Genomic DNA, 27274 nt, shown 5'->3' with positions numbered 1-27274 from the left:
TTGTGTGGCTTTGATGTGGCATTGAGGCTACCAGCTTTGACGTAAGCCTTGGCTCTGTAGCTCTCTTTGCCTCCTGAAAGCAGAGCAATTACTTTCCAATCAAGCAGCTTAGGAGTGGGGAGGAAAGAAATAATTCATTTTCTTGAAGTATAAATCATTTACATGTGTTGAAATGTTCCCACTTTACTGAATATGGGTTTCCAAGGGAAACATGGGCCTTCTCTTCCCTTGCTTTCCTGGAGAAATGGCAGCTTTAAGTCAGTAAACAAAGTGGCATACAATTAGAATATATATTTTTCTTTCAGTTAAAATATACAGGGTTTGTGTTCTCCTGTGTAAACCTCTAAACCAATGCATTTATAAAAAGAAATAATACCAGCATGATATGATTCAAACTTAATGCTGTTTCATGTCCTTGTAAATGGAGGCAACTATGGAAGTGTCAAATCCCTGAGGGCACAAATAATCCTAATGTCCCTGACCAACCTCATCTGGGGCATCCACCTGCCCATGGGCCCAAGCATCTATTTAAACCCAGCCCTCTGCTGTGGTTCCTGCCTGAGTTCTGTGGTAGGTGTGCTGGTCTTTAGCCTAGCTGTGGCCTTGCCTACCATGGACCCTGTTGGTCTGGACCTGTGGGTTGACTTTCTGGCTTGATCTTATGCCTGCTGTGTAACTGTGGACCTGCCTGGTGGTCACTGGGATCTGTCTGACCCTGGTTACCATCGCCAGACCTGAACCTGACTTGTGGATTGATTTCCTGTCTTGTTGGTGGACCTGCTTCAGCACCATGACCTTGCCCAGCGCCCTGGACCCTGTGCTTCCCCTGCACTCACAGGCCTGCCTGGGCGCACGAGGTGGCCCCTGTCTGGGGAGGACCCTGCCCTGCTGGCTGTGGCACCCCCCTGGCTCCTGGACCAAGGGAGCAGCAGGCCTGTGCCTTGCCCTGATACGAAGTCTGGAGCCGGCCTCTGTGGAAGTAAGGGAGAACAGAAAAAGCAGTTAGGTGAGGCAGCACCCGCAGCCTCTGTGCATGCTGCAACTCATCCTGCCCGCAGTGAGCAGGCAGAGAGGAGGGGCAGAAGCCCCTTTGAAATCTGCTGCTGATGGCAGTCTGTTCCAAACATCAGCTCTCTCATGGACCTTGCAGCCTTCTCTCCAGCTGTTTCAGTCACGCAGATTCAAACAAGGAAAGGCTGCCACCTCTCCAGTGAAGGGCTTGGGATCCTCTGGCCTCAGTGCCAAACTTGTCGCATGTCTGACTTTCAGACAGCCACTGCAGGCCTAGGCCCAGGTACCTGCAACGTCTTGAAAGAGGTACCAGTGCAAGCCAGTGGCTGTGAGCTGTTGGTTCCCCTTGAGTTTCCAACTCTGCTGAAGTTGCTGCCTCCCATGGAGGCAAGCTGTCACCTCTCATCTGAGTAGCTTAGGAGCATCTCAGAGCGCCTCTGGGCTTTTAGCAGCATGCCAGCCACTCACCTGAGGCAGGAGGTTATACTCTGGCATGTCACCCTCACTAAGCTGTCAGCTTAATCAACATACAACTGATGAAGGATGGAAGAGAGATGTGTTCAGTTCCTGTGCCACCCCACTCCTTCCTGTTCAGTCCTCCCATACATCTGTCGGCTTACTCTGTTCCAGCTCTACAACCATAAAATGGGAACAGCACTTCTCAGCCTCAGACATCTGGGACACAAACCCACCCCTGGATCTGGAACTTCCAGACAAAACTGTCTGTGGACGGTGTACCTGGGCACATCAGCAGATGGGCTCTTATGGTGAGTGATACTGCAAACTGTGTATCATGATGCCTTTTCCAGATGTAGATCTGTATGCGATGTTTATTTAGCCAGGCATTCCTAACCCCACTGTCAAATGTCAGCTTCCTCTATCATGGGCTCAGCAATGGCACTGCAATTTAAAAGTGCAAATACGGTACAGGTAGGCATCTCATGCTAGATTAGATCTAAGCCAGAGAAGGGTGGGTTCATTCTTGGGTAGTTACAGTGTTCTTTATCTATATTTCTTCTTTATCTTCACTAGATAAATTTTAGTCATCCCTTTCTGGAATTGCTAGTGCTATTAATGTCATAGACATCCTACTCACAAAGTGCTTATAATGTCACTAAACATTTTATTGGTTTCAGTCCTAGCTCTCTGACCTGGTGAGTGTCAGGTCTCACTCTGCTGCATTTCTCACTTCCCTTCAACCATGAGTAAGCACAACAACTTATTTTTTTTCTTTGTAGGGTATCTTGAAAGATATTCACATAGGTCCAATCAATCAGCCACAGGAAAACTACACACTGACTTCAGTTGCCATAAATCATATCATACAAAATGTTGCACAAATACATTAGTACTTACACTAGAATATCAATTAGCAGTATAGTATTATATCAGGGTTTACACTTAGAACTATGAGACACTTAAGTGTAGTGATTAGGCAATGCTCAAACAGCCCTGGTTGTTAGGATCTTGTGATTTATGTTTTTTAGTACTTCACTTCCTAGTTCTTAATCAGATATTCATTGCCTGAAGAAAATTCCCCTTCGAAGTTTTTGCTCCACATCTCTTAAATGTGTTATGCCTGAAACTCTGTGAGGAATACTAAGAAGCTTGAAGTGCTTTGTTTCCACAAATGCACCTTTACGCAGCAGACTGTTCGTTAGCTGTGACCACATGTCAGAGTGTATGGCTTTCAGTATGCACCTGTGGACTGAAAGGACACCACTGACGGAAAAATAGCAATTTAGAAACACCTGTTCTCAGAATCCTGGCACCATAAGTAGTTTCCTGTGTTGTTTGGGTTTTATTTTGGCAATAACAGCAAGTACTACCTTCTAAGCTAGATCACTGCCATCTGCAGGGTTTATTCAGAAGGATAGGAGAGATTAATAAGGTAGGTCAGGCCTGAAATCAGGGGTTGGATCAATAAAATAGCTCTCTTGTGCACAAAAAGGAGACTATGAACACTGTGTATTGATCTCCATACATGGTGTAAAGCCACTGTGCTAATCTGAGTAATTCATAAGCCTGAGCTGCAGTGAAAGCATTTCTGGGGAAAAGGAGAAAATATGTCGTCTTCTTGTAGGGCAGGGGTCCTCAAACTTTTTAACCAGGGGGCCAGCACGCAGATGAAGTGGCAGGTAGTCATCTGTGGCTTCTTGGTTTCCCCCCCAACCCCCGGCTCGGCGGGGGCGCATCTGTAAATACTGGGGCTGGATTGAGGACCCTGGGGGCCGTATCCAGCCCGCGGGCCATAGTTTGAGGACCCCTGTTGTAGGGCATAATGTAGTTGGTCTGTGTGAAAGGAGAAGCCTGCTGCCGGCTCAGTTTCCCCACAGACACAGACTATACCACCATGAAGAAGGAGGACTGCGGGTCAAACTGTTCAGAAATCAGTATATAAAACAAACCATAAATCTGAGGGGTCATTTGCAAAACAAATCTCACTTTGTAACATCCAGGGCTTTTCAGGTAGTGTAACTAATGGGACAATAGTATTTCAAAGAACGACGTTGTTGTTAGCACCTATGCTCTGTGTGTGTCTCCTTCCTTCCTCACTCTACCTATTTATACTACAAGGTTTTCAAGGTGGAGGCTATTCTGTGTTTGTCTAGAGACTTGCACAGAGAAGACATCTCTCATGGGATTTAATGTCCAGCTGAAATATAATGGAAAGCTAAATATTAATTGCAGCAACTTAAGATGTATATAACGGAGAAGTGCATGCAGTTTATTTTATTCAGTGTGGGTTTTCCCCTCCATGTTGATTGGAGGTCATTTGTATTCTGTGCCATATGTCTATATCATAAACACTATTTAATTCCATGAAGAATTTCATCCTAAAATTCAAGGCTTGTCTGACTCTCATTCAATGACCATAAGGGAATTCTCGTAAAGACAGATAAAAAATTATCTGGTTTAGATAACTAAGCCTTATATGTGAAGTGATTTACGTTTTTTACCCATTTAACTCACTCTACAAACATAATTATTGTATATCATAAAAATAGTGTAAATACGAATTTAGAAGCCCAGGTTTCAATAACTTTAGATCTCAGCCAAAGAGCTGGAAGATTGAAAGGAGATTTACAGCCAGCAAGTAGAACTCTATTCTTGCAAGTCAGGTTCAAGTATGAGCAAATAAGCATCTATACACCTGATCACACACAAATATGCTCTTAAATTAGGACTGACAGAAACCATTCTCTTCAAGTCACGGTAACCTTGACCACTTTCAAGAGCTCTGAACTAGCTTGTAAAGCAAACTGGTTTCAGTGCCCAGTTTCATCTGGATGAGGAAGTGCTATATAAAGGTGAGAGACGGCTATCGCTAAGCCCTGTGTCTTCAGCCCTCAAGCTATCACTACATCCATCATCTAGTATTTTGGTGCAAGGGGAGAAAAAAACACATTAAATGTTAATGGAGATGTTAACTTTGCTCATTCGTATTTTGGTGGATGAAAAAATGCTTAAAAAAGGGTCAATGCAGCTAATATGCTCTATAAAAACAAAAATCTATCCTTCCTCAGACTAGTTTTTTCTTTAGATGAGGCTTTTCATAATGAAGGTAAGATGAATTACCTTTTATAGTACATTTCTGTCAAATAAATTTATAGACTCTAATCTCTTTAAAGATGCAGGACTTTTCATTTTATCAGGCTTTGGATTCACTACTTCAATCAAAAAAAAGATTTTTGGAAAAAAGTATGTGATTTTTCCTGGGAAATACTAGCCTATCTTGCAGTTACAGTGTAAATTCCAACATAAAATGCTTCATTAGTTTTATATCCCTGGATACCTATAAGACAGGAGAGTACCAAACAAGGGCCATTTCTCAGCAAACTGAGATGTGGAAGCAAAAGGTCAAATTCTGATTCAGCTTCACAGAATGTATATTTACATTCCTCACAATATTGAATTCACCCTTACAGTGATGAAACTGTAAGTACAAACTATCTTGAAACTATATTCTTCGGTTATCAGCTAACCAATGTCAAAGAGACTCTCCCCAGTTCCTGACCTTCAGACTGCTGCTCAGATTACTGGACCAGAGCATGGTACATTCACATATGAATGTCAGTGAACAACATTCGTACAAAGTCACAAACACATACAATACAAGACACTGTGGGGAACTGTCAGAGAAACTAGATAAACTAAGCTATACACAAAAAACAGACTTCAGAAGAGATTCTGATTACCTGTGGATCTCTGTGGGCTTATTTCAAAAGGCAGCTAATTTAATGGCTACAAACTAACACTCTCTTTCAGAGAACTCTTGTCTCTTCTTAAACACATGCATCTAAACCAACATTCCCAAATAGTTATGAAAGTGGGGAGGGGAGAGAGGTATGGATGGAGAGGAAATAATTTTATAGAGATACTCAAAACCAGTTTATTTCTGTTTACAGATAATGTAACACAAGTCATTAGAGTAATATTGCCAGATGTTTTGTCTCGATATTTAATAGTAATGTCTAATGTAATTAAATAATTAGTATAGCTCTCATTATTCCATGAATTTATTTAGATCTTGGAAAAACAATTGAAGCTATTGCACACTGTCTTAGGATTCAATACTACTTTGAATAGGTTTTATTAGGGCATCTTAATGTTTGTATGCATATTCAGTGGAATAAAAGAAGCTTTGCTCTTTATGTCCTTCCATAAAGGATGGACAACAAAATGGAGCCCTCCATGCTTCCTTAACTTTTGCTCAAATAAATGTCTGCCTGAAGTTGACTGTAGTTTAGCTTGTGGTAAGATTAAGGATGGGGATCAGGGGGGAAGCTCTGTATCTATAATAGTAATGGTAAATAGCACCCATAAAGCACTTCTTATCACTAAATTATTAAAAAATGCATAGTATCTTCTCAACCACTAACAACATAGTTTGAATTCCCTGTTGTTACTAATACATTGGGACATCATTTACAGCCAGTAGGAAAGACGGTTCTTTACCCTGCTTACCAGTGTTACACTTTGTAACCCATTCCTTCCTGTTGCCATCACAGGATGCTACCACCATTTGTACTTAAGGCTGAGATCAGTGCTCTTTTAACCTATTTTAACTCTTCTTTTCTCCGGAAACTCTTTTTTTTTTAATTAACTGTTTCACAAATTACTCTATCTAAAGTGAACTAAAGCCAACCTCAAAACTGAGGACTTGGAAAGAAGCATTGGCATTGTCCTTGCCCTACCTCCAGGGCACTCCTGCCGCAACCCTTCAGAAACACCTGAGCCTCAGACTTGCTGTGCCAGCTGGCAGGTAAGTGCTGAGACATGGTGTGAGTGCAGGCAGACAGCAGAGAGGATGGCCAGGAGGCACCTAGAAGTCACCTGAACTATGTGGCAGATGGAAGAGGGAGGCAACGTCTCTGGATGATGTAACAGCATTTGGGAACACTGCACAGAGAATAAAATTTCCAATAACTTTTAACGTTTATGTTTCTATTCTACTAATGATTGCAGGTTCAAGCTGAAAGTTTACATGATTCCAAACTCTTGTCATCAGCTATGAATGCACTTGCAGCTTGCTTTGTTGTGAGCTGGAATACGTTTTATAACTCAGTACTTATTTGTGGTTTACCATTCTGACTTTCTCCTTTTTTTGCTTCAAAACAGCCCTTTGTCCTTTACCATCTTACCAGCTTCTAAGTTTGAAACGCTTCCTACAGCAGCACTGGTTTTATTCGACACTGCCTGAGATGTGTCACGTTCCCACAGCCTAACTGAAGGCTCAGCACTGATTTAGCATTACCCACCGTGTGCTCCCTGACAGTGGAAAGGGACACAGGGGAACTGCAGTGCCAACCACAGGAATGCTGCTTAGGAGGTCTTTGCTGCTCCTCTGCTTTCTACTTGTTGCTTCAGGAGCAAGTCCCTGTGTTTGGGATGTGAAATATAGGTAGAGAAAAACTGTTTGACTTGGTATGTGCCAGCTTTCTTCTCATGTTGGTCATGGAGAGCTTTCTCCCTTTTTTTGTTTCTGACATTACGGAGCTTTTTTGCTTTGATTCTCATCTTTATGTTTGCAAAATCTTCAGCATCTTCTCTCCCCCAGTTCTCTCCAGTCAGTTCTGCTCTGTTCTCACCTCCCTATTCAACAGCCCTTTTTAAAGAATTACTGGCAGCATCGAGGTACGCAAGCAACATCTAGCATGTGTGGTTCATTCACTTTTTCACCCCTTCCCCAAGGAAAAGTTTGTGCATGCAGAAGAACGCTTTATTTCAGGAAGGCTTTTCTTGCATTTCTTATATATATGGTGCTATATATGCTGTGTTCCTGGATGAAAGGAGATTCATTTTCTGACAGTCATTAGTTTTCATGGAAGTCTATTATGCAGGCTGAGAAATCTGTCTCCCTTGCATATACGTTGCATCATGTCTTTCATCAAATCTTTCTCTAGAGGAAATGCAGCTCCACCTTCCCCTTCCCTGTGGCTGTCCCTCACTGTTTGCTGAACACTTAAGAGAGACTATGGTCAGTTAAGAGGGATTACTGCTTGGAGGAGACTACAGAGATAACACTTGGTACAAATCTATGTAGCTCCATTGGGTTCAGCTCTTTTTGGCTTTGGTAAGTGGTATTCACGTTTATGATGTTGGATTTATGATGTTATCCTCCTGGATGATAGAAGTGTATTGCTATGTGGAAATACAGCTGGGATGGTGGCAATGACTTGTTATAAAACTAGATGGATTATATACTTGAAAATGTATTTTTGCTGCCCTGATTAGTGAGGTATTTTAGCATTTAATGTAGAAAAGCATGCATGATAACGTTAGGCTTGTGTTACAAATGTTCTCCAAATTCTGGCATGTCACTATCACTATTCAGCTTTTAGTAGAAAAATTGCTTTGACCAAGCAAGACTATGGCTGTGCAGTACAGCTGCAAACACCTGAGCTGCTGGATCATTCTCATTAAATATCTAAGTTGTGTCCCATACATCCATTACATTTAGGAGAACTGACTCTGAAGAGGAGCCTTTAGGCCTATGCGAGCTAGAAATGTACTTACAGAAACCTTGATGGAATAAAGATCTATAATAAACAGTCTTCCTTGGGATGTGCATTCTTTGTTAATAGAAAAATTTATATTAATGGAAAGTAAAGAAAGAAAAAAGTGTAAATAACAGGAGCAGAAATACATCCCTTTAGTAGGTGAACACATAAAACGGTTGCCATGTGAGATAAGCATTAGGACATAAATTAAGCTTTGCCTGATCAAGATCCGAGTACAAGTTTGGAGCTTCTTGGTTTTTTGGCAATGACCTAAGTCTTGCCACTACTAGACAGGGCACTGAAACAACACAGTCATTGATAAAAGTTGTCAGTGCGATAAACTAAACGAAATTCTTTTTTAACCTAGGAGAAGTAAGAAATTAATTAAGTTTGATTAAACTTTTCACTTCAGGCTACCAGTGAGATTGATGTGTGGTCCATATATATAGATAGTTGCAAATGGATCAAATTTCCCTGTTCTAATGTTCTGCTATTCAGATAATACACAGTAATTGGCAGTGTAATGTGCTCTTACACAGCTGCAGATGTGTAATGAAACTTGACAGGTTAAGTGGTTTAAGTTAACTCATTTTACTCCACAATTGCAAAGGGCTGGGAGATCACATACATCCAGCTCATATGGCTTGGCTGACAATCTGGAAGCTGGTAAACCACAGCAACTTACTGATTACTTGTGATTACCTCTATGCAGTGACCAGGTAATACATTTGTCATACCAGTTGCTGTGAAAGAAGAAATTGGGTCTATTTCATTCCAGTTTTAAAATATTAAAGGCTGAAATAGCACATAATTCCTTAATGTTTATAATGACACAGGATACTGGACTTCTAGAATTATCTCTGCTGAAATTTAATAATTCTACCAAACAGAAATGGCTTCTTGGAGCTATTCTCTTCTCTTGAATGTTTAACAACAAAGATAGGGGGGAAAATACCTTAAAAATGTAAAATGCAGGAGACAGCAACAAACCATTCTAGCCTGTCTGGTAGAACAAGAATTACAGCCAGACTGAAAGAGGGTGGAAAAACTCTTATGCAATTGACAAAGTCTATTTAGTACCTTCTGCATTCTTATTTTCAGGATTTCTGTACTAGGGATATGCTTTAGCAGACACTGTGTATGAAAGATGCTATTAATCCCAAAACCAGCATAACGAATGAGGTGCTGAAGTTGTCTGCTTTTCTTTTATCACCAAAAGCAGCACAAAGGATCTAACTTTGTTCTTGTCTTTGCATGAGGGACAAGGATAAGAAAAGATGTGTTCTCAAATAAAGTTGTACATGCCCTATTCCTGATTTTGTGAATCAGGTAGTCTGCTTGGTCTCTGGTCTAGATTACAGCAGGTTTTGTCCATGTAGCTTCACGTTGGCATTTTCTAACATGACTTGTTTTATTATCCTGACTACAGTATAGTTAAGACTAAACTCACATCATGCTGTATTGTAGCCTTTCTGACAAAGCATTTCTAAATAATTTGGATGAGGTTTAGAAAAAGTCTTTTCTTCTTAGCTGATTGTTCATACTGCTGATGGGCACCCCTTTGTACAGAGTCCAGTAACTCCATTTCATCCTGTCTTTCCATGTGCTTCTTCCTTTGGCTACCTTTTTGTTTTAGGCTCCCTCCCATCAGGTATTTATATGCATTGATTGGGTCGCCCCTGAACTTTCCTTTTACAAGGCTAAAAACCTGCAGCTCTCTCAGGCTCCTCTCTCATGCCAGATGCTTCAACCCTTTAATCACCTTAGTTGCCCTTCCCTGAACTCATGGCAGTAGCTCCATCTCTCTCTTGTGCTGGGGAGCCCAGAGCTGGACAGAGCACTCCAGCTGTGGTCTCACCAGGGCTGAGCAGAGGGGAAGGATCACCTTCTTCATGCAGCCCCACGTACTGTTGGCTGCCTTTGCCGCAAGGGCACAGTGATGGTATGGTTAACTTTTTGTCCACCAGGAGCCAGCTCCTCTTCTGCAAAGCTGCTTTCCAGCCAACTGGCCCCATTCTGTACTGGTGTATAAGGTTATTTCTTCCCAGGTACAGGACTTTGCACTTTCCTTTGTCCAACTTCATGAGATCCTGTTGATCCATTCTCCACCATGTCCAGATGTCTCTCCTCTGGATGGCAGCACAAACTTCTGCTGTATCAGCCGCTCCTCTCAGCTTTTTATCACCTGCAAACTTGGTGAAGGTACAATCTGGTTCATCACCTAGGTCATTAATAAAGATGTTAGACAGTATTGATCCTAGTATGGACTCCTGGGGTACACCATTTGTGACTGGCCTCCAGCTGGAACTTCATGCTGCTGATCACAACTCTCTGAGCCCAGTCATTCAGTCCACGGTGTTATCTGCTTGTCTTGTCAGTTTTTCTTCAGCTTGTCTATGAGGATGCGCATTTCCATATATACATAGTTTAAATCAGGAGTTTCAGAGTTTGACCTCTTGGTATGTGGCAATAGTAAAAGCAAATTTCTCAAGAATCAAGCCTTGTGCAACAAAATGCTGTGTGTATGGAAAAAAAAAACCCAACAGCTGGGTCCCAGCTCCTGAACAGGAGTATCTGTTTAGACTGTGTTCATATGAAATTCATTCTTGGAAGCCAAATGCATTTAAGTTATTTCATCAGCCTGTACATATGGCAAGCTGTATAGTGAAGACTTTCCAGAGGTTCTGTGCACAAATGCTTGGAAACTGAAAGTGAGTTTGAGGATTGTATTCTATGTCTGCCAAAATTGGCCAGTGAATTGTATTACACAATTCTTTTAAAGGTTAAAGATGTAGTTAATAAAGAATAATCTTTCCCCAAACACATATAGTCTGAATAGACAACACTAAAAGCTGAGAGTGGAATGATTTTTATTCCTATTTTACAAGTGGGCAGCTGAAAAACAGACATTAAATAGGTTGTTTTCAGAGGGAGCCATTAGCTATGCATGATCTTTTGAATCCTCACCCAAGGCCTAATCACAAAACAACTCTTCCTTAAGGGAGTAATTAACAACTGAGAGCTGAGACACGTGCACTGCAGGGGTAGGCAGGCTGAAGACAAGGATAAGATTGGAACTGAAGCTGCTTAGAAAACAGATTCCAACAAAATGTCTCTTGCTGAGTCCTACTATGAATGCATTGTGAATAGAAAGAGACAGTTTAAATAGCTTTGTATAAGAAAAAACCCAAGATTGTGCCTACCAAGCTAAGTAAAAATATCTAATCATGAAATCCCCTGAAATAAGCTTACAATGAAGTCAGCTCAGTCCATTAGGTGCTGGACTAAGAGCCATGAGATTTGAGACACAGGCTTTCTTCAGTACTGTACACTCCAGTCAAGTTACTGCACTTTACTGTGCATCAGTTTCCCTGTTTAGACATTGGCCACAGCAATGCTTATTTTTTCATATAATCCTTTTAAGATAAAAATAATTGGATTTACCAGTTTAGTTTTGTCTCCTTTTACAGGGCTTTAAATTTAAATCTGTTGGCTGCAGAAAACTTACACCAGTATAGCTGAAATTCTAACATTTTGTATCACATTCCTCTCACAGCAGCTATTTACACTGAATCCTGCCTGTTTATTATTGATAATTATTAATTTATATTTACTTCTGATATCAGCTGAAAGCTTAGAACATCAGAAGCATATGAGTCAGGAGAAATATTGTCTTTCTTTTCTTGTATTGTTTCTTGAGTTGCTTCACTTTTTAATGTAAATTATTCTGGGATGCATTTTTGCAAATGCCTTCCACAGCATCACATTGACTTTTCTTTTGCCTTGAATCACTGACCAAAGCTATTTACTGCCAAGCATATCCAACATGCACATGATCTCAAAGAAGCTGTAGAAAAACACTGAAGCACCTCTGTCTATTTTAAACTGAAATTCTATAAATGTCATGTTAAACTACAAACCATACAAAAAAATACTGGGTCAAGCATTTCTCTCCCTTTCCTAGAGCAACTGTGAATCACAGTAGTTTACTACATCAGGATCCTTTTTTACCCCAATCTCTTCTAGTCATATTCCAACTGTATTTGTGCATGAGAAGTTGCTGTATATCATGTTATCAAACCATGAAAATGAACTCCTCAAAACCCCAATCTTTTGATACTGCTCATTGACTTACAGAGAGAACTCAATACAGAGCTGGCAGCATTCCTGCTTGACGGGTTCTTATGGCTCCTATTCAATTAAGCGTCAAACAAGAAGTTGCTACTCCAGCATACTGTAGTACTTTGAATACTGAAGAGGAACGGAGATGAAACTGAGCCATTTAAACTTTATCAACAGGAAGCTATATGTAAATTCTGTAGAGGACTATGTTGTCAAACAACAAACAAAATGAGTGTAAGTAACCAGAAATATTGATATTGTTTAGAACATAAATTTTGACTAGCAGCAGATGGGCATTCAGTACCTATGCTTACAGATTATTCCATCTTCCTGCATAGTCTGCACTGGGGCCATGGATATAAATACCATGGTCTTGTATAATAAAATTGTTTACAAAGTCCTTTTACACCTCTTGGAAGGCAAATGAACAGGGCATTTCTTTAACATTGTTTAAAGAACGAGGATCCAGACTATGCAACATCTGATTCATATACCTCTTTTTAGGGGGTAGTTCTGGTTTTGGGGTTTTTATCTGGTTGTTAACTTCAAGCGGCATCTTTCAGAATTTACCATAAAGCATTTCAGCTACAACATAAAGACTTTAGTCAAAAACAGCATACACTTTTTGTCCTTCTAGGAACCATGAATTAGCTAGTGGGTTACAATTCAGTAAGTAAAGGAAGTCCTAACAGAAAGCTTTTTCCATTTTTAATTACAACATTATGGACTAATTCATCATTTTGTTAGAAAACTTTTACCCTGGCCTGTCTGCGGTGGAATTTGGCACACTGATCAGTACAGGAGCCTCATTGTGTTATACTTCACATTCATATAAAACCACAGCTATTGCACCAAAGTTCAGCTGAATCTCAAGGGAATTAAACTGACTTCATGAAGTGATATTTCAAGACTCTAGATTTAGAGAGGTATTTCAACCTTCCCCCAAAAATCTTTGTGAGGGAAGAGCCTGAGCCTCAGCCATTACAGAGAGATCATTCTCAAACCTCAAATATTAATCAAGTTTCATGTCATTAAAATTCACTCTTTCTTGCAGACCCAGAAAGCTGAGTTTTATTTTCCTGGTAGAATTAAATTAAAAGGGCTTCATTATATGAATAATCAAGAGCAGCCTGAGGACACAAGTGAGGGATTACACCCACCACTTGGGGAGGCCTGCTTCCTCTCATCAGCGAAGGAACGGGTCATTGCATGGACACACATCATGCCAACACAGCTAATACAAAGCCAGTTAACAGAAACTGCAGCCTAGGGAATGTAGCCAGTTCACAGACCAGGAAGATTAACTGCCCCACCCCCACCCCCCATCATCTTACCTTTATTCTTCATGAAAAACATGTTGCTTTGGTCATAAATGCAGCACACAATTACCTAACCACTCTGAATTACTAAAGATACTTTCTCTTCTTTCTATTCTACAACAGTGTGACTCCACATTATTATTGATGTTTAGGACAAGCCCCTCAACCAACAATGAATTCACTGAAGTAGGGAAATATCATTCTGTAAGTGAAGAAGTGTGGGACCAACCTACATTGACTTGCCTGGCACAAACGAACCATCACAAGGGGAAGTTCTGAGAAGGCTGCAGCCAATGGTGCTTGCTTTTATTAGGGACATCCACACTATCATGTAAACCCAAAGAGGTTCACAAAAAGAAGTGCTTCTTAGTGGTTCTTACCAGTATGAGATGAAAGTTCAAGCAGGTAACTGTAGATAGTAAGACATTTCCTCAGCAAAGAAAACAATAACTTCTGTGTTACAATGAGGCCTTTCATTTTAACCCCTGGCTCCTCCAAGTTGCAGATGTTTCAGTGTTCTGTGTTTGGGGTTTACTGCAGTGATAAGATCTTACACGTGATTTATGAGAGGAATGCAAGAAGAACTGGTTCTTCTGTTTGTAAGAAATTTACCTCAATGAAGCCGTGCCAATTTATATTAGACAATGGTGTAGCCCTGATTTCTTAAGAAGAAAGTTATTTTTCCTTTTCTGATGTTTTCACTGCCTGACCTTTCAGGTTTGCACAAAATTAATTGCCACCAGATGATAAAATAAGTTCCAAGTTCTCATCTTTTTAACTGAGCCTTCATATTTCCTTATGGACACATGAAAGATTTCTAATTTAAGGAGATCAGTGGTTCAGTGAGTCATGCTGCACTGATCTGTGCACAGATGGGACCCTACTCAGCACGTAAGTCTGTTCCTGTGCTTAGTGAATGTAGGATGGGGATTATCTCCATCACATCGGTCCCTTTTTAACAAAACAGTTTGCAGAGCTCTTCTGGTGATTCACAGTCCATACGCACAAAGGGACTTTATTATGAAAGGAGTAAGACAGACCCTGAAAATAAATCCCAAGGCCATGTTAACAGGTATGTAGATTTCATGATCAGAAATGAATGCCCCTTGTGGCAGCAACAAAGGACAGAAGTACTTCTCCAGGAAGCCAAAGACATATCAAAGAGATTTCAGAACTGCACAACTGTACGAGGCATCTGTGTGGCCTTTGTGCAGCAGATCATGTGAGATGTAAGTCTCCTACTCCCTTCAAGTATTCTGGGAAGACTTTGAGAGAAAGAAATGTCATAAGCGGTATTTCACCTCCTGCTTCAGTGAGGAGTTTTCTTCCTGGATAAATGGGAAATTTCTCCCTTTTATCTTCAGCCTTCTGATACAAATACAGTGCAGTAGTGACTGAAATTTATTTACCATTGGATGAAAATGTACATTGCCAGGATAGCCTGGATTTTCAGACACTGCCCATAACATTCTGTTACTAATATCAGCCCCCAGAACAACCACTTCTGAAGTCTGTAGTAGCTGACCAGTAACCTCTTTGAATAGATTTTTTGGTTTCAGTGCCACTCTCAATTGGACAGATGTTCTTGTCGTAACAGCAGTATTACAGCTGCTTCCCTTGTGGTTAACCTCTGCAGACCAGATGATGCATAAGACTCAGCAACAGAGGTGATTATAGTTCCTGCCAGATCATGTCTGAAGAACAGTGATGGACAGAAGGAAATTTTTTTCCATTGTTTCTCATTCCAACTTGTCTTCGCTTTCACAATATTTTATAATGCTGCATTTCTGTACTTCTCCATTTTTAACTGTCAGCTCTCCACCACTCTCCCAAGCCTTGATCACTTGTTTTATCAACTTTTTTTTAACTGCCTCTTCATTCTCTTCCAGATCTGCCATATTCATAGAATGCTTTTAAAAAATTAATTCACAAAGGCATTACTCCTCTTTCAGCACATTCCTCAAGGTCTACACCCACCAGGATACCTGCAGGAAATTACAAGCTAATAATAGCTATGTAGAAAACCAGTGAGGTTTTTCAAAATACTTTAAAACAGATTATATGTTTCATTCATCTTTCTCACCCTTTGGATTAGATTATCTCTTGACTGTTAGATCACCACCATGCTTTTTAATCTCTTTATTAAACACTGTAATGTCTCTACATGGAGCTGGGCTGCAAATAGCCTATACATTTTAGCCCATGCAGTGGACTGGAAAGATGGAGCACAGCAGAGTATGGAGGGCTATCTCCACTACACCCACAACAGACAATGTAAAGAAAGTTTGGACTTCAGATCTTGGAGGGTTGCACACTTTGCGTGGCCTTTTGGACTCCAGGCCTTATCCTCCTCAAACCTTTACAGGCTTCTCACAGCCCTGGAAAGCCAAGGCTAAAATTTTGTTCTCACAGAGCCATCAATCCAAACTGGCTCAGGAGGCTTCTATGAATTACTCCTGAATTGCCCACAAGGCTACACAGAGCAAGAAAATTGGCATTGTTAAACAAAGACATAGGAATTTACATTGGTTTCTTCCCCTGTGCCTCCTTCAGGGAACACTAATTATACTGAGGTTAAGTTTGTTTGCAGTAACACCCTTTAAATCCAGTCCAGCTCCCCTGACTCAAGTGGAGTTAATGTGGATTTACACAAATGTAAGCAAGGATGAGATCTGGTCCTAATTTAGGACACATCTGCCAGCACAGATGGAGCTGAGAGAGTTTATTGTCATGTTAATTTTCTACTTTTGTTTGAGATTCTTCTGAGCATGGAACAAACCCAATAATTCTAAAATCTCACAACACAGGCAATGTTACCCCCACCTTATTGTGACTGCTGAATTCCACCAGAGCACCAGATGGCCTTGTACTCAAGTAAATCATGATGGCTTGAAGAACTAGCCTCATGAAAAATAATGGCTAAAATTGTTATCCTGTATCCACTTTGAAAGGTGATTAACTTTCTGTGATGAGCAGCTCTACTGACATACTCCTGGCTGTTATAAAATTAATTGCCTGAGCAACAGTTCGAATGACTGTAGCCCAAGGAGCAGTTTGCCACACTCTTCATCCAGGCAAGACTCCAAGAAGGTCATGCAGGGTTTTGCCTGAGTAATAAGTACTGGATTTACTGTTTGATGGCTGTGAATCTAAGAAATAAAACTGTTACCTTTAAATAAAAAAAAATTGTTGTGATTCTGGGCCTTAATCTTTATTTTTTAGATTTTTTTTGTTTGTTGCCTGTTTTGATGCTTTAGAAAGTGAATGAGGGAGCAGTGTTTTCTGATAAAACTCAGAAGAGTATTTTGTAGCACGTGCAAGTGGCTTGCATGCCATGAAGTAGAATATTTATTTTTCCCTACCAACCAATATGTCCTGGTGTCTATTTTCTGTCTAAAGGGGGAAAAAAGCTGCTGCTGATTGCTCTCAAAGGATTACCTGTCTAAAGAATTCAGGGTCTGGTTTTACAGGAACCACTGTTTGGAGAAAACATTGATTTTATGATGGAGAAAGAGATCCTGTTGTTCTTACTCTCTGCTTTTACTGTGGAGTCAGAACCCTTGCAACTTTTGTGCATTATTATATTGCTTTAAGGGGTAAAAACACTCTTGAGCAGATCAGTATCAAGTTTATACAAGTAATTCCCCTAGTGTAAATGTTAACAATCATATTCCTAGGAATAAAAGACAGAAGGGTAAGATCTTTTCTGGCTTAGTCTGATTTACCTGAGTATTTATGCCAGCATAGACTTAGACTGCATTTATAGAGTGAGAAAGAATAATACAACTCTTTCTTACTCTATAACAGTGCAAGTGCAGGGTAACTCCTGTATTCAGTATTCTCCCTCAAAAGTAATGTGAGAAAAAAGTCAAACCAAACACGCTGAAGACGACATGCAGAATTTGAAACAAAATAAGGCACGTATGGGGCGGAAATTGCATTATAATCATTTGATTACATATTTCAAACAGATTTCTGGGGCCCATGGCATATCAGTAAAGGAGATGGATTCGGTAATGTAACTGTAGTGATATTAGTGTAAACCTGGAGTTGCTGCAGTGACATCATGTTAGCCCCTTTAATTCTATAAAAGCTTGCTGATACTTTCTCCTCAGCCTGTTTTAAGTAGGTGATCAATAATTTTGTAATCTGATCTCTTATGTAATAGACTATTCATAATAGCAGTTACTCATCAAGTATATTCTTAGCTGAGCAATTTGGTACAACAGGTCAGATTCAGATTTCTGCATGGTTTGCTCTTCACGTAGGTGCCCTGAATCACATTAGAGTTAACCAGAAGCAGAAGGCTTTTGTTTTTCAGGATGTAACCCAGGAAACACAATTCAGAAGGCAATTGTAACCTCTATTAAGGCTGCCCAAATTTAGAGCTCTAAATCAAAACCATCCATGATGCACACTGGATGCAGGGTTCAGATACTTAGTTCCAAATTTTCCCTACATGAGAGATTTCAAAAGTTTTTAGACAGAAGAAGGTAAAGAACAAAGCCACCTATCAATAGCACAGGTAGGGAGAAAACCTTCTTTACACCCACAGCACTGCTGAGAACTACACTGATGCCTAGTATCAACTGGAAATCAAAGCTGTAATACCCTTCCTCACCTCGGAGCAGATAATAGCTGGGGGACTGGCGACACCTGAGCAGGAGAGACAATTTGCGTATAGGGAGGTGCTGAGGGGGTAGGTAAATTCTAACTACAGGGGCCTTGAGGAGAGGAGTTGGTGTGGTTGACACCAAGGAGTAAGTGGATCTGGGAGCTCTTCAGTGGGGGCTGCCTCTCAGCATTTTTGTTTTGTTTTGTGACAAGTTTCTGGAGGGCTCAAGCATGTGTAGCTCTTGGGTTGTATTAGCCTTTTGCTGCTTGGGACAGCTGTGTGCAGGTAAGAGACATCTATCTACAGTCTTCCCCTTCCCCCCCCCCCCCCCTCTTTTTTTCTGCTCTCTATCTCTTCCCTTTCTGTTTCTTTCATGTTTTTTTTGTTTTGTCTTGGGTGTCAACTTTCTGCTCTAGAACATGTGTTGGGAGAGGAGTTTAGGGCTTCAAACGTGCATTCTGCTGCAAGATTGGTAAGGTGTCTCTACCGTAGCTAGGCTGGGAAAGAGGAGGAACTACTGAATCTTTCTTTTTGTTTGTAGTTAATATTCCCAGGAGATGAGTTGGGATGAGCTTGTGTGGGGAGAAGGGAGTGTCTGATATAAACTCTATTCCAGTACTGCTTGCTCTTTCCAGTGCCTCTCCCAGACAGTTTTCCCTTCCGTAAGGCTTTGCTCAGTCTCTCACTCTTTATGTTAACAAGTCTAGTCTTAAAATGCTTACTAAGACTCCTTAGTGCTAAAGCATTCTAGAACTGACAGCATTGCTTTTGGTGCTGCCACTGGAAGAGGGAGACTGTATGTGTGTTCAAGCCTCCCCTATAATGAGGTCTTTGTCCTTCTGAGGTGGTGAGCCATATTTTTGAGAAGCAACATCTCTTACCTCCCTCCCTAAATCCTTGTCCCCATTTTGATTAAAGCAAAACCCCCTAACTCTCAAAGTTTCACCAGGCAGGTGGGCTGTTTCCTGCTCAGCTGCAGTTCACATCCCCCTTGTATGCTTTTATGTTGTTAGCACTGCCAGATCCTCCCTTTTGAGTCAGAGATTGCAGGGGGAGAGGAGAAAGGTTTTTTATACTTTTTTGGTAACTTTCTGTTCTAGATCAAAGCCTGAAACCTCAGCTTGCAGCCCCTCAGCTTGCTACAAACAATCCCACTCTTACTACAGTTGCTCTAGAAAAACCTTTCTGTATGTTTGACAGCTCATTGTATCCAAATAAATCTTATGTCATCAACCTGTACGCAATGAAGGAATCAGGTGAGTATCCAGCATTATGCCTTTCTGGAAGATAACTACATCGTGTGGCTATTGCAAGCAATTCTTCACAATATGATGGGAGTGGGTCTGAACGGAAGCACAGAGAAAAATTTGTAGATGTAAGTTATGTGCCAGCTGAGCCTCTGGCCTCTGTTTTCTCTAGGGTATTATAAAATATATAAGTAACTGTAGTATTTCAATGGGACTGATTAATGATAGCAAGTGTTAGTACTATGCTAGCTAACCCAGTATGTGTGAAGCAGCACTATCAGCTACAAATATTTGCCCAAATCTTGCTAATGAAACCAAGTGGTCCACAGTCCAATACCTTATCTTTGTCTAAATGTCAATGCCTTGTATAAAAGCCTGAATTCCCCTAAGTAAACCTGCTGAGAGAAACCCGGTAATTGCTGCAGTTTGCTTCATAGTTAGGGTTGCCAGCCTGTGGAAGGACTACCTTTATTTTTCTGTAGACAAAGGCAAGCCATGCTAGACTTGCAGTCAAAGATGCCTGGCTCATAGATTCATTCATAAAATGAATTTGATAACTGCTTGGCAATGAAACATTGCTGGCAGTGACCAAGAGCTGCTTTCTCTGTTCCCTGCTGTTCTGGCAGACTCTTTTGAATGCCAGCTAGAGCTACTCCATAAGCTGACAGAAATAACTTACTTCCCTATATCATGCCTTCTACCCTGAAGGCTCTATGCAGCCTCCTTTTCTGAGAGGCACAGAGAAGACATCTTGAGGGGGCAGTAGAGAAATCGGCCAATAAATGAAACAGTCTTAAAACTTTCACTGCTGATTGTTGCCACTTTGGGTAAGGTGGAAGGAGGAGGCCTTGGATGAGTAGATGTCATAACAGAGACACCATCCCATACAGCTAATATAGGCACCAGTGAATGCACAAAGTTCTGAGACACATTCCATGGCCGAAGTGCACATCTTTGTATGCCTAAAACAGGCTGTAAGTGTGTTATAATTAAAAGGCTGTTGATACCTAGTTATACCTGCAATTACGATATTTTGTGTTAGAAATTACATCAACCACCCATCTGCAGATTCTCTGGCAAAAGTTCCTACACAGATGGGTGAATCCCTACAAAAGGGGGTTATATGCGGAGAAATCTGCTGCTTTTAAGGCAAGCAGATGAAACCTTGTTACTTGGCAGACTGGGAGGAATTTTGTTTGGATTTGTCTCTGGTCTGCAGAGAAACACATTGGTTCACCCTTGGATGTCTCCTGGAGCAGGGAGAAGGAAAACTTAAGAGAAGTTAATTTTCTTAACACCTTATCTTCAGATCTGCTGGTAAGGAAATGTGTCAGCCTGCTACAAAGCCAAGAGTCTAGCAAATTTCTGAAGAAGTAATGGAACTTTTAGCTCTGATCTTGTTAATGTCATTATCAGACTTGATCTACCTAGTAAAGTTAAAAAAAAAAAAAAAAACAAACAAAACCCAACCAAACACACACACACTCACCCCAGAGAAAAAAAAAACAACCATAAAACAAACTTGCTTATTTTTAGTTTTAAGCTCTTACTTGCTTACCAGAGCCAAGCTGAGTTACTGGAGACCTAACTGCGACAAGTGTTACAATTTTGGGAAGCAAGCCTAAGAATAGAGCATGTCTTGGCTAGTATTTTCTTTCATGTTGTTGACTCCCATTGAAGAGAGGGGTGTCAGAGCTCAACTAACTTGAGCACTGACCCTTAAGTTTTATTTCTAACCTTTGCTAGAAACTTCTCCCTTTTAAAACAGGTTTAATTTTGCATTGGATAATAGCTAAAAACTTCTCATGACCAAGCAGTTGCAAGAAATCTGCTCCAGAAGCACAGCAGAATGCTTCCAAACCGAAGTAGTTCCTAGTGCATCACAGCTTTGGGAAAACTAGCATTCCTTTACTGCTGACAGCACTGAACACCTACCTGGAGGGGGCTCCCCCAGAAAAAACTTCAACCTGCGGTTGCCGAATTTGGGAACACCTCTTTGAACTTGTGCTTTGGCTTTGCAGCAGGAAAGGTTTGAGAGCTGCAATTGAGCTTTCAAACTATGCTGTAGGGCTGAGTACAGATTTACACTTTGCTTGAAGCAGTGAGGACTTTCAGACTTCCTGAGGCATGCTGCCTGGAAGCAGGAACATGCCTGGATGGCCAGAAATGTAGGTACTGCATTTGTTTACGCAGCCTCTACACACTGGTCTGTGTACTGTGTAGTTCTGGGAGGTCCAGCTGCTGTGTGACCAGAGGTCTAAGGGTTTCTGCTCTAGGAGACAGGAGAGTTGTGACTCTAGAGGAATTCTGCCTTGGTTATGGTATCAAATCTGAGATGGCAGGATTTACTGAATGTTTACTGGAACCCTATGTGGCATGGAGGAAGAGCAGCCTTTGTGACCCTACTCAATCAGATTCTTCTTGGAAAAAAAGGAATTTTGGGAGGGTGACTTCTAAAAAGTCTTGCTCTGTGATATGCTGTGGATCCTTCACAGTTTCTGAGGGACAAGTGTAAAGAGCTTCATCAACAAATAAGAAGGAGGGGGTAGGATCACTACACAGCCAAACTGGTAGCAGACTTTTTGTTTCCCTTTTGAGTGTTTTGGGGTAGTTGCCAAATAAACTCGGTGAATGGGAAGAACTGAACTAGGTCTAACAACCTTGTTAAAAAGCATTTCTCCTGCAGCAAGTGTGATAAGCTCCCTGGTGACTGATAACAGGAGCAAACCACTCGACAGCACCTTCCAACAAACAAGCGGGGGGCAGCTTGGACCTTACAAGGCTGCCTTGTTCAATGTACCCAGTTGCACGTCGCCTCCTAAGCTTGCTGATGTAGGAGATGTCAACAAAGTTTCCGATGTCCTGAAACAATACCTCTTCAGAATTGGGGATGATGGGACTTGTTTGTATGACCCAAACTTCCTAGCTGTCTGTAACCCACCTCTTGCACCAGACACGACATACAGGTATAATTCTTATTTCTTACAAGGTGATTGCTACTCTTAAAACACAATAGGAAGCAATGTTGAGCCTGTTATGTTCCTTTGTTATGGTGTGACGTGAATTACCAGTCCCTAACTGAAATGCTTTATTGCCAGGGGAGTTAGGAAGATTGCTTGCCTTTGGTCTAGCACCCTGAAGATGGTGCTCTAACAGTGGTGAGTGAGCTCCATCAGGTTAAATTCACGGATCAGTAGGAAAATTCACATAAGAACTGCTGGTTCTATACCTGTGTTGGTGAAGGCAATCTGGTAACAGCATCTGATTAGAAAGTGCTGGTAGAAAAGGATTTTCACTGGAAAGTGATGTTGAGAGTATTCACAGTGTATTTTGTGTTAGATGATTCTGCCAAGTTGCAGACATGGATCTGGCTCTGCTGGCTCTGTTTTGATGGGATTCTGCAGAACCAAAGTTCTCCTTGGTCTCCAGCTCCAAGAAGCCCCTAATGTTACTGGACTTCACAGTAAAAGCCAGGTGGCTTGCATACTTGTTTGACCCCTGTTGTCTGGGGAAGCTGGCCATCTGGGGAATTTGGGTACCCTGACAGTTGTTACCCAATACACTTGTTTTGCTGTTGCCAGATATTTAAAAGCTGTAGTAAAAACGGCAGTCACACAGAGCCACATCTGCTCTGGAAACCTGATGTTCTTCTGAAATGAAATACTATGGGCCCTTAGTTTTGCAAAAACTGTCTTGCATCTTCTGTCTCTTCAGGACATTTCTGATAACTCAGACTATTGTGGAATGGAAACTTAATTTCTTTGCCAAATCTCATGTCTCTTCAATAATCTCCTCTAGGAAGGAAGGTGGCAAAGATCTCTATTGTTGGACAAAATCTTCAACTTCCCTATGGAAATCAAAACCACTCATTGTCCTAAATAAAGAGACCCTTCACAACAGGGAATAGCAAGCTTGAAAGAACTGTTGGAAAGCTATAATCTGCCAAGGCGCACAAGAACAAAGTGCAAACTGTGCACAACATAGGATAGAATGTTTTTCCATTATTAATTCTATTTGTTCTTTATAAGGTCTCTGGAAATAGTCAGTTATCTTTGACAACCTCCATCTAATGCTTTGACAAAACCTGAAGTCTGACCAGCTAATCCAGTAGCTTAAAAATGCTAGTAGGGAAGCTCAAATTTGAAATATCTAATCTAACACTTTTCTCCCACAGGTTTAAATATGTGTTGCTAGACAGCACTGAAGGTATTGTGAAAGACCAGACTCTCTGGTCTGATCCAATCAAAACCAGAAGAGGTAAGTCTGTGGCTTTGCTCAGATCTTCTGAGTATCTGTGCTTGCCTTAGGACACTATATGAGTAATACCTAGTCCTTTCTTAAAGTTTTAACAATTTTGTCAGCCTATCAATATTGGAGTAGCAGGCTTAAAATATGGAATAATTCTCTACTTTTGTGTATTTCAGAACAGTTCTTTTAGTAAAGATAAAGTTTGTACATGCAGTTTCAAATTTGAGGTGTGTCATGGTATGTGGTTCTGCTGACATTTCTTAGTAGTACAGGTACTTGTCATATTAGCTAACCTGCCGAGGAAAACTTATAGACCCTAAATGCTGACACTGATTCTTAAAACTGTTTCCCATAAATTGTGTTTCCCGTAAATCATCTAAGACTTCAGGTATAGACATAGTCATTTGGCCTCCCCTAAATCACCAGTTTTCTCCTATTTGGTAGGGGTGTTCATGGTCAAAAATAGATCATAGGAACATTCTTTCCATGTTTTTTCTAGTTAAACTTCCCTTGAAAATTGATACCTGGCCTGGTCGAAGGAGCGGAGACATGATTGTCATTACATCAATCCTGAGTGTTCTTGTGTTCCTTCTGCTTGCTGGCTTTCTTGCCTCTATATCCTCTGCTCTCAGGTAAGTACTGCTATACCCTACAACTTCCAGTAAGAGTACCTAAGCCCTCAGTCATCAGTCTTCTTCCCTATGGCTCCAAGACACTGTTGCTGGTCTTGTTTGAGATGACAGACCAGATGGTGCCCTCCAAATTTGGAAGTTTGTAATGGGAAAAAGACTACTTTATCATAATCTCCCCTAAGACCAACAGGTCTTGTAATTATTACACAGGTTTAAGCTTACTAGCTGCTAGACTTCAGTAAGGACTACTGGGAAAAAAACCAGCATTGTCGCACATACTTAAAGCTTGTGTATTCTTTCTTACATATTGCAGCTTTCCATCTGCTCAGGAGTTTGGAAACTGTCTCAAGGTGTGCAGGCATTTGTAAAGATTAAATAGTGTCCTAATAAATGCCTTGATTTTCATTTATTTGCTTCCTCCCCAGGAGAAGCAAGTTACCCCTTTCAATTAATAAGTGAGACTTTGCTGGAGCTGTGTAACTCAACTAGTCTGTGCATATTTCCTGGTCTTCTGTGCCTCCTGCCCTGGGAAATCAATGAGGCCTGACTGATTGTTAAACTGAACTTCTGGAGGGAATGAACTAAATTTTAGAAACGGTGGGTGTCAGGGCTGCTAACACCCACTTCTTTCATTCACTTGAAAATGATGCAAGTGCTGTGTATTCATTCAGGTCTGCCAGGCTCTCCTGGATTAAAGGTGTGGAAAGCAAAAACTGCATTGCAAATTATTATTTTTAAAAAATAATCTATGGGCTTCTCTGATACTAAATTATTTAAGTAGCAATCAGCCTTTACAAAATGTTGTGACAGTAGGCTCCACTCAGTCTCTACTGGAACTTAATAAAGCCTTTCACTTGCCCACCAGGGGACCAGAAGATTCTTCTACAGAGACAAGGTGTGTGTCTCAGACTGTTCAACAAAGTGAACAGAGGCCACAGTTAAGCTCTGAGTGAACAACCTGATTCAAGCGAAGGGTGGAAATGCAATTGAATTGCTACATGTGCTAGACCTATGGGACTGTCTCTTCTACTCAACACTAGTTTAAACAAGCTACAGAATGCAACCAGCCAACTGAAGATGAATTGCATGGATGAAATAAGGACAACTTTTTTTGTCTTGTAGTACATGATATATTGTCTTGTCCTAATGAGATCTGATTTAGTTAATTGCCTTGTATAGCACATATCAAATGCCCAAAGAATCTTCATGAGATCCTTCAACTTCAGCGGTGTGATCAGAGGTTGTCTAGTATATTCATCTGGAGTAAGCACTACTGCAGGCCTCTCATCTGCTTCTCATGAACAGATGAACCTGATATAGCTATTCCTGTCTCAACCTTTTTCTATAGTAACTGATGAAGAATAAAGAAAAACAGGTTGCTTTAGGAAAAGATGTTCTGAGGGAAAACTAGGGATTGAAAGGTAGACAACAGGGAGCTACTGCTGCTTCCTCAGGACTTTAGTGATTCTTTCTATTATAAGATTTCCCTTTTTTCCTCTCCTTCCCTAAAAGAAAGCAAGCAAGTTCAAATTGTCCTGTATGTACCAAAGTAATTCTGATCTCAAATACTTAAATACCCTCAAACAGCTTTGCAGGAATGAAAATTAACAAAATCGTTTCAAAGAAGGCATTCTTTCAGAGATCCATACAACTTGTTGGTAGGCTAGTGAAGGGAAGATATTGCTCTAGTGGGACACATGAGTATATTCACTGTTGTCAGCCTTAGCCTCATTTCTGACCTTTACCTTGGGCAGCTGCAAGCCAGCACTCCACATATTAGCATCTAGACTGGTGAGGTTTTTTAAGCTATCTCAGTTGGTGATTAGAAATAAATCTTTGCCCCAGGATTGAGTTATGTACTGCTTTTTTCCATTGATGCCAACTTCCATATACAGTTTTGTGTCTACAAAAGACTTGAAGATCCAGCTTCAAAGCTGTACCTTATTCCTGTTGCATATGTACAAGTAACTGTCCTATTGCAGCAAGCACTTCTGCTAAGCACAGAGCTGTCACTGGTTGTTATTGATGTTTTCCTACTTTATCAGCATATTTGTTAAACTGTCTCAAATAATAAAGGATTCTGTTTTAACATAGGTAGTTCACTATCACTGTCATGACTGGATGATCTTGCACTGATACTTATTTTAGGAAGTGGGAATTATTCCCTACAGAGTATGATAAAAGCTTTGTGTGAAGTCAAACACTGTCAGGATGGAACGTTGAGATGTAGCTTGGTGATTGCAAAATTTGCTATTTTAAACTTCAGGACTTAGGCCCAAGAAATTTGTACACAAGCCCCCAGCGTCTGGGTATTCTAACTACAACATGTTAAATCTTGCCTACTCTGCCCTGGTTTCAGCTATGCAAGGGCTGGGGGGGGGGGGGGGGAGGAGAAAGCACTTCAAGGGAGAGATGGTGCTGAAGTACCTGGAATGATATTTTTTTTTCTGGGTTTTGGCTATTGGTGCCTTCCCTGTAATTTTCTGCCATACAAGTGGCTCCAAATGCCATTCTGAGGTGCTTTTTCATTCATGTATTGAGTACTAACTTGGAAGCAATGGATATTTGAAGAAAAAGGGAGTATGAATTGTAGGTGTGCAGTGCTGAACATGAGAGTACATAACAGATCCTTGGGGTGTTTTCTTCCTTTATAAAGCCGATGTAGTACTTCATTGCTGTAGAGGGTTCTAACTCCTCGCTCTGACCCAGTGGAGAAACAGGCTATCTAACAGTAGGATTAGTAAAATTAATGAAGCCAAATAAAGTATCCTTTCAACTGCAGACAGTCAATACATTATATTAGATGACATATCAGTTAATTCTGTTACTGGAATAAGTTCTCCTTCATTTTGTTTAAAGAAGTTGCTTGAGTCTATGTCAGCATGTATAGCTATCGTTTAAAATGTGGTACTAGAATAATCCAATCTGTTTTCTGCCAGTATCTATTAAGACATTCACATCAATCTGTTTGTCTCTCACTCAGCATATAACTTGTTTTAGTCAGTTTAATCCTGCTAATGGGCCTAGTTGAATAGCTTGTATTTCTTCTTGTGCTTCTCTGAAGTCTTTCATTTAA

The 27274-nt window shown here is 40.8% G+C and overlaps 1 protein-coding gene across 1 annotated transcript; it reads left to right on the top strand.

Moving 5' to 3' along the window:
• The first annotated feature begins 1673 nt into the window (after window positions 1–1673).
• Window positions 1674–26242, top strand: UPK3A (uroplakin 3A). The gene is made up of 7 exons (XM_014280000.2): window positions 1674–1778; window positions 18284–18356; window positions 19172–19327; window positions 22005–22284; window positions 23493–23575; window positions 24066–24198; window positions 25064–26242. The coding sequence occupies exons 1-7, from the start codon at window positions 1776–1778 to the stop codon at window positions 25149–25151; spliced, it is 816 nt and encodes a 271-aa protein (XP_014135475.2). The 5' UTR covers window positions 1674–1775; the 3' UTR covers window positions 25152–26242.
• The last annotated feature ends 1032 nt before the right edge of the window (window positions 26243–27274 follow it).

This window comes from Falco cherrug, chromosome 5 (assembly GCF_023634085.1).
Source record: "Falco cherrug isolate bFalChe1 chromosome 5, bFalChe1.pri, whole genome shotgun sequence".
Taxonomy (NCBI): domain Eukaryota; kingdom Metazoa; phylum Chordata; class Aves; order Falconiformes; family Falconidae; genus Falco; species Falco cherrug.
Note: the sequence above shows the minus strand (reverse complement) of the source record. Positions and strands in the feature narration are given on the sequence as shown.

Bases quoted from the DNA above. Each gene is read 5' to 3' on its own strand.
- UPK3A (XM_014280000.2), top strand. The intron at 18,357-19,171 runs GTAAGAGACATC...TTTCTGTTCTAG, and splicing joins CTTGGGACAGCTGTGTGCAG to ATCAAAGCCTGAAACCTCAG. The intron at 24,199-25,063 runs GTAAGTACTGCT...CTTGCCCACCAG, and splicing joins TCTATATCCTCTGCTCTCAG to GGGACCAGAAGATTCTTCTA.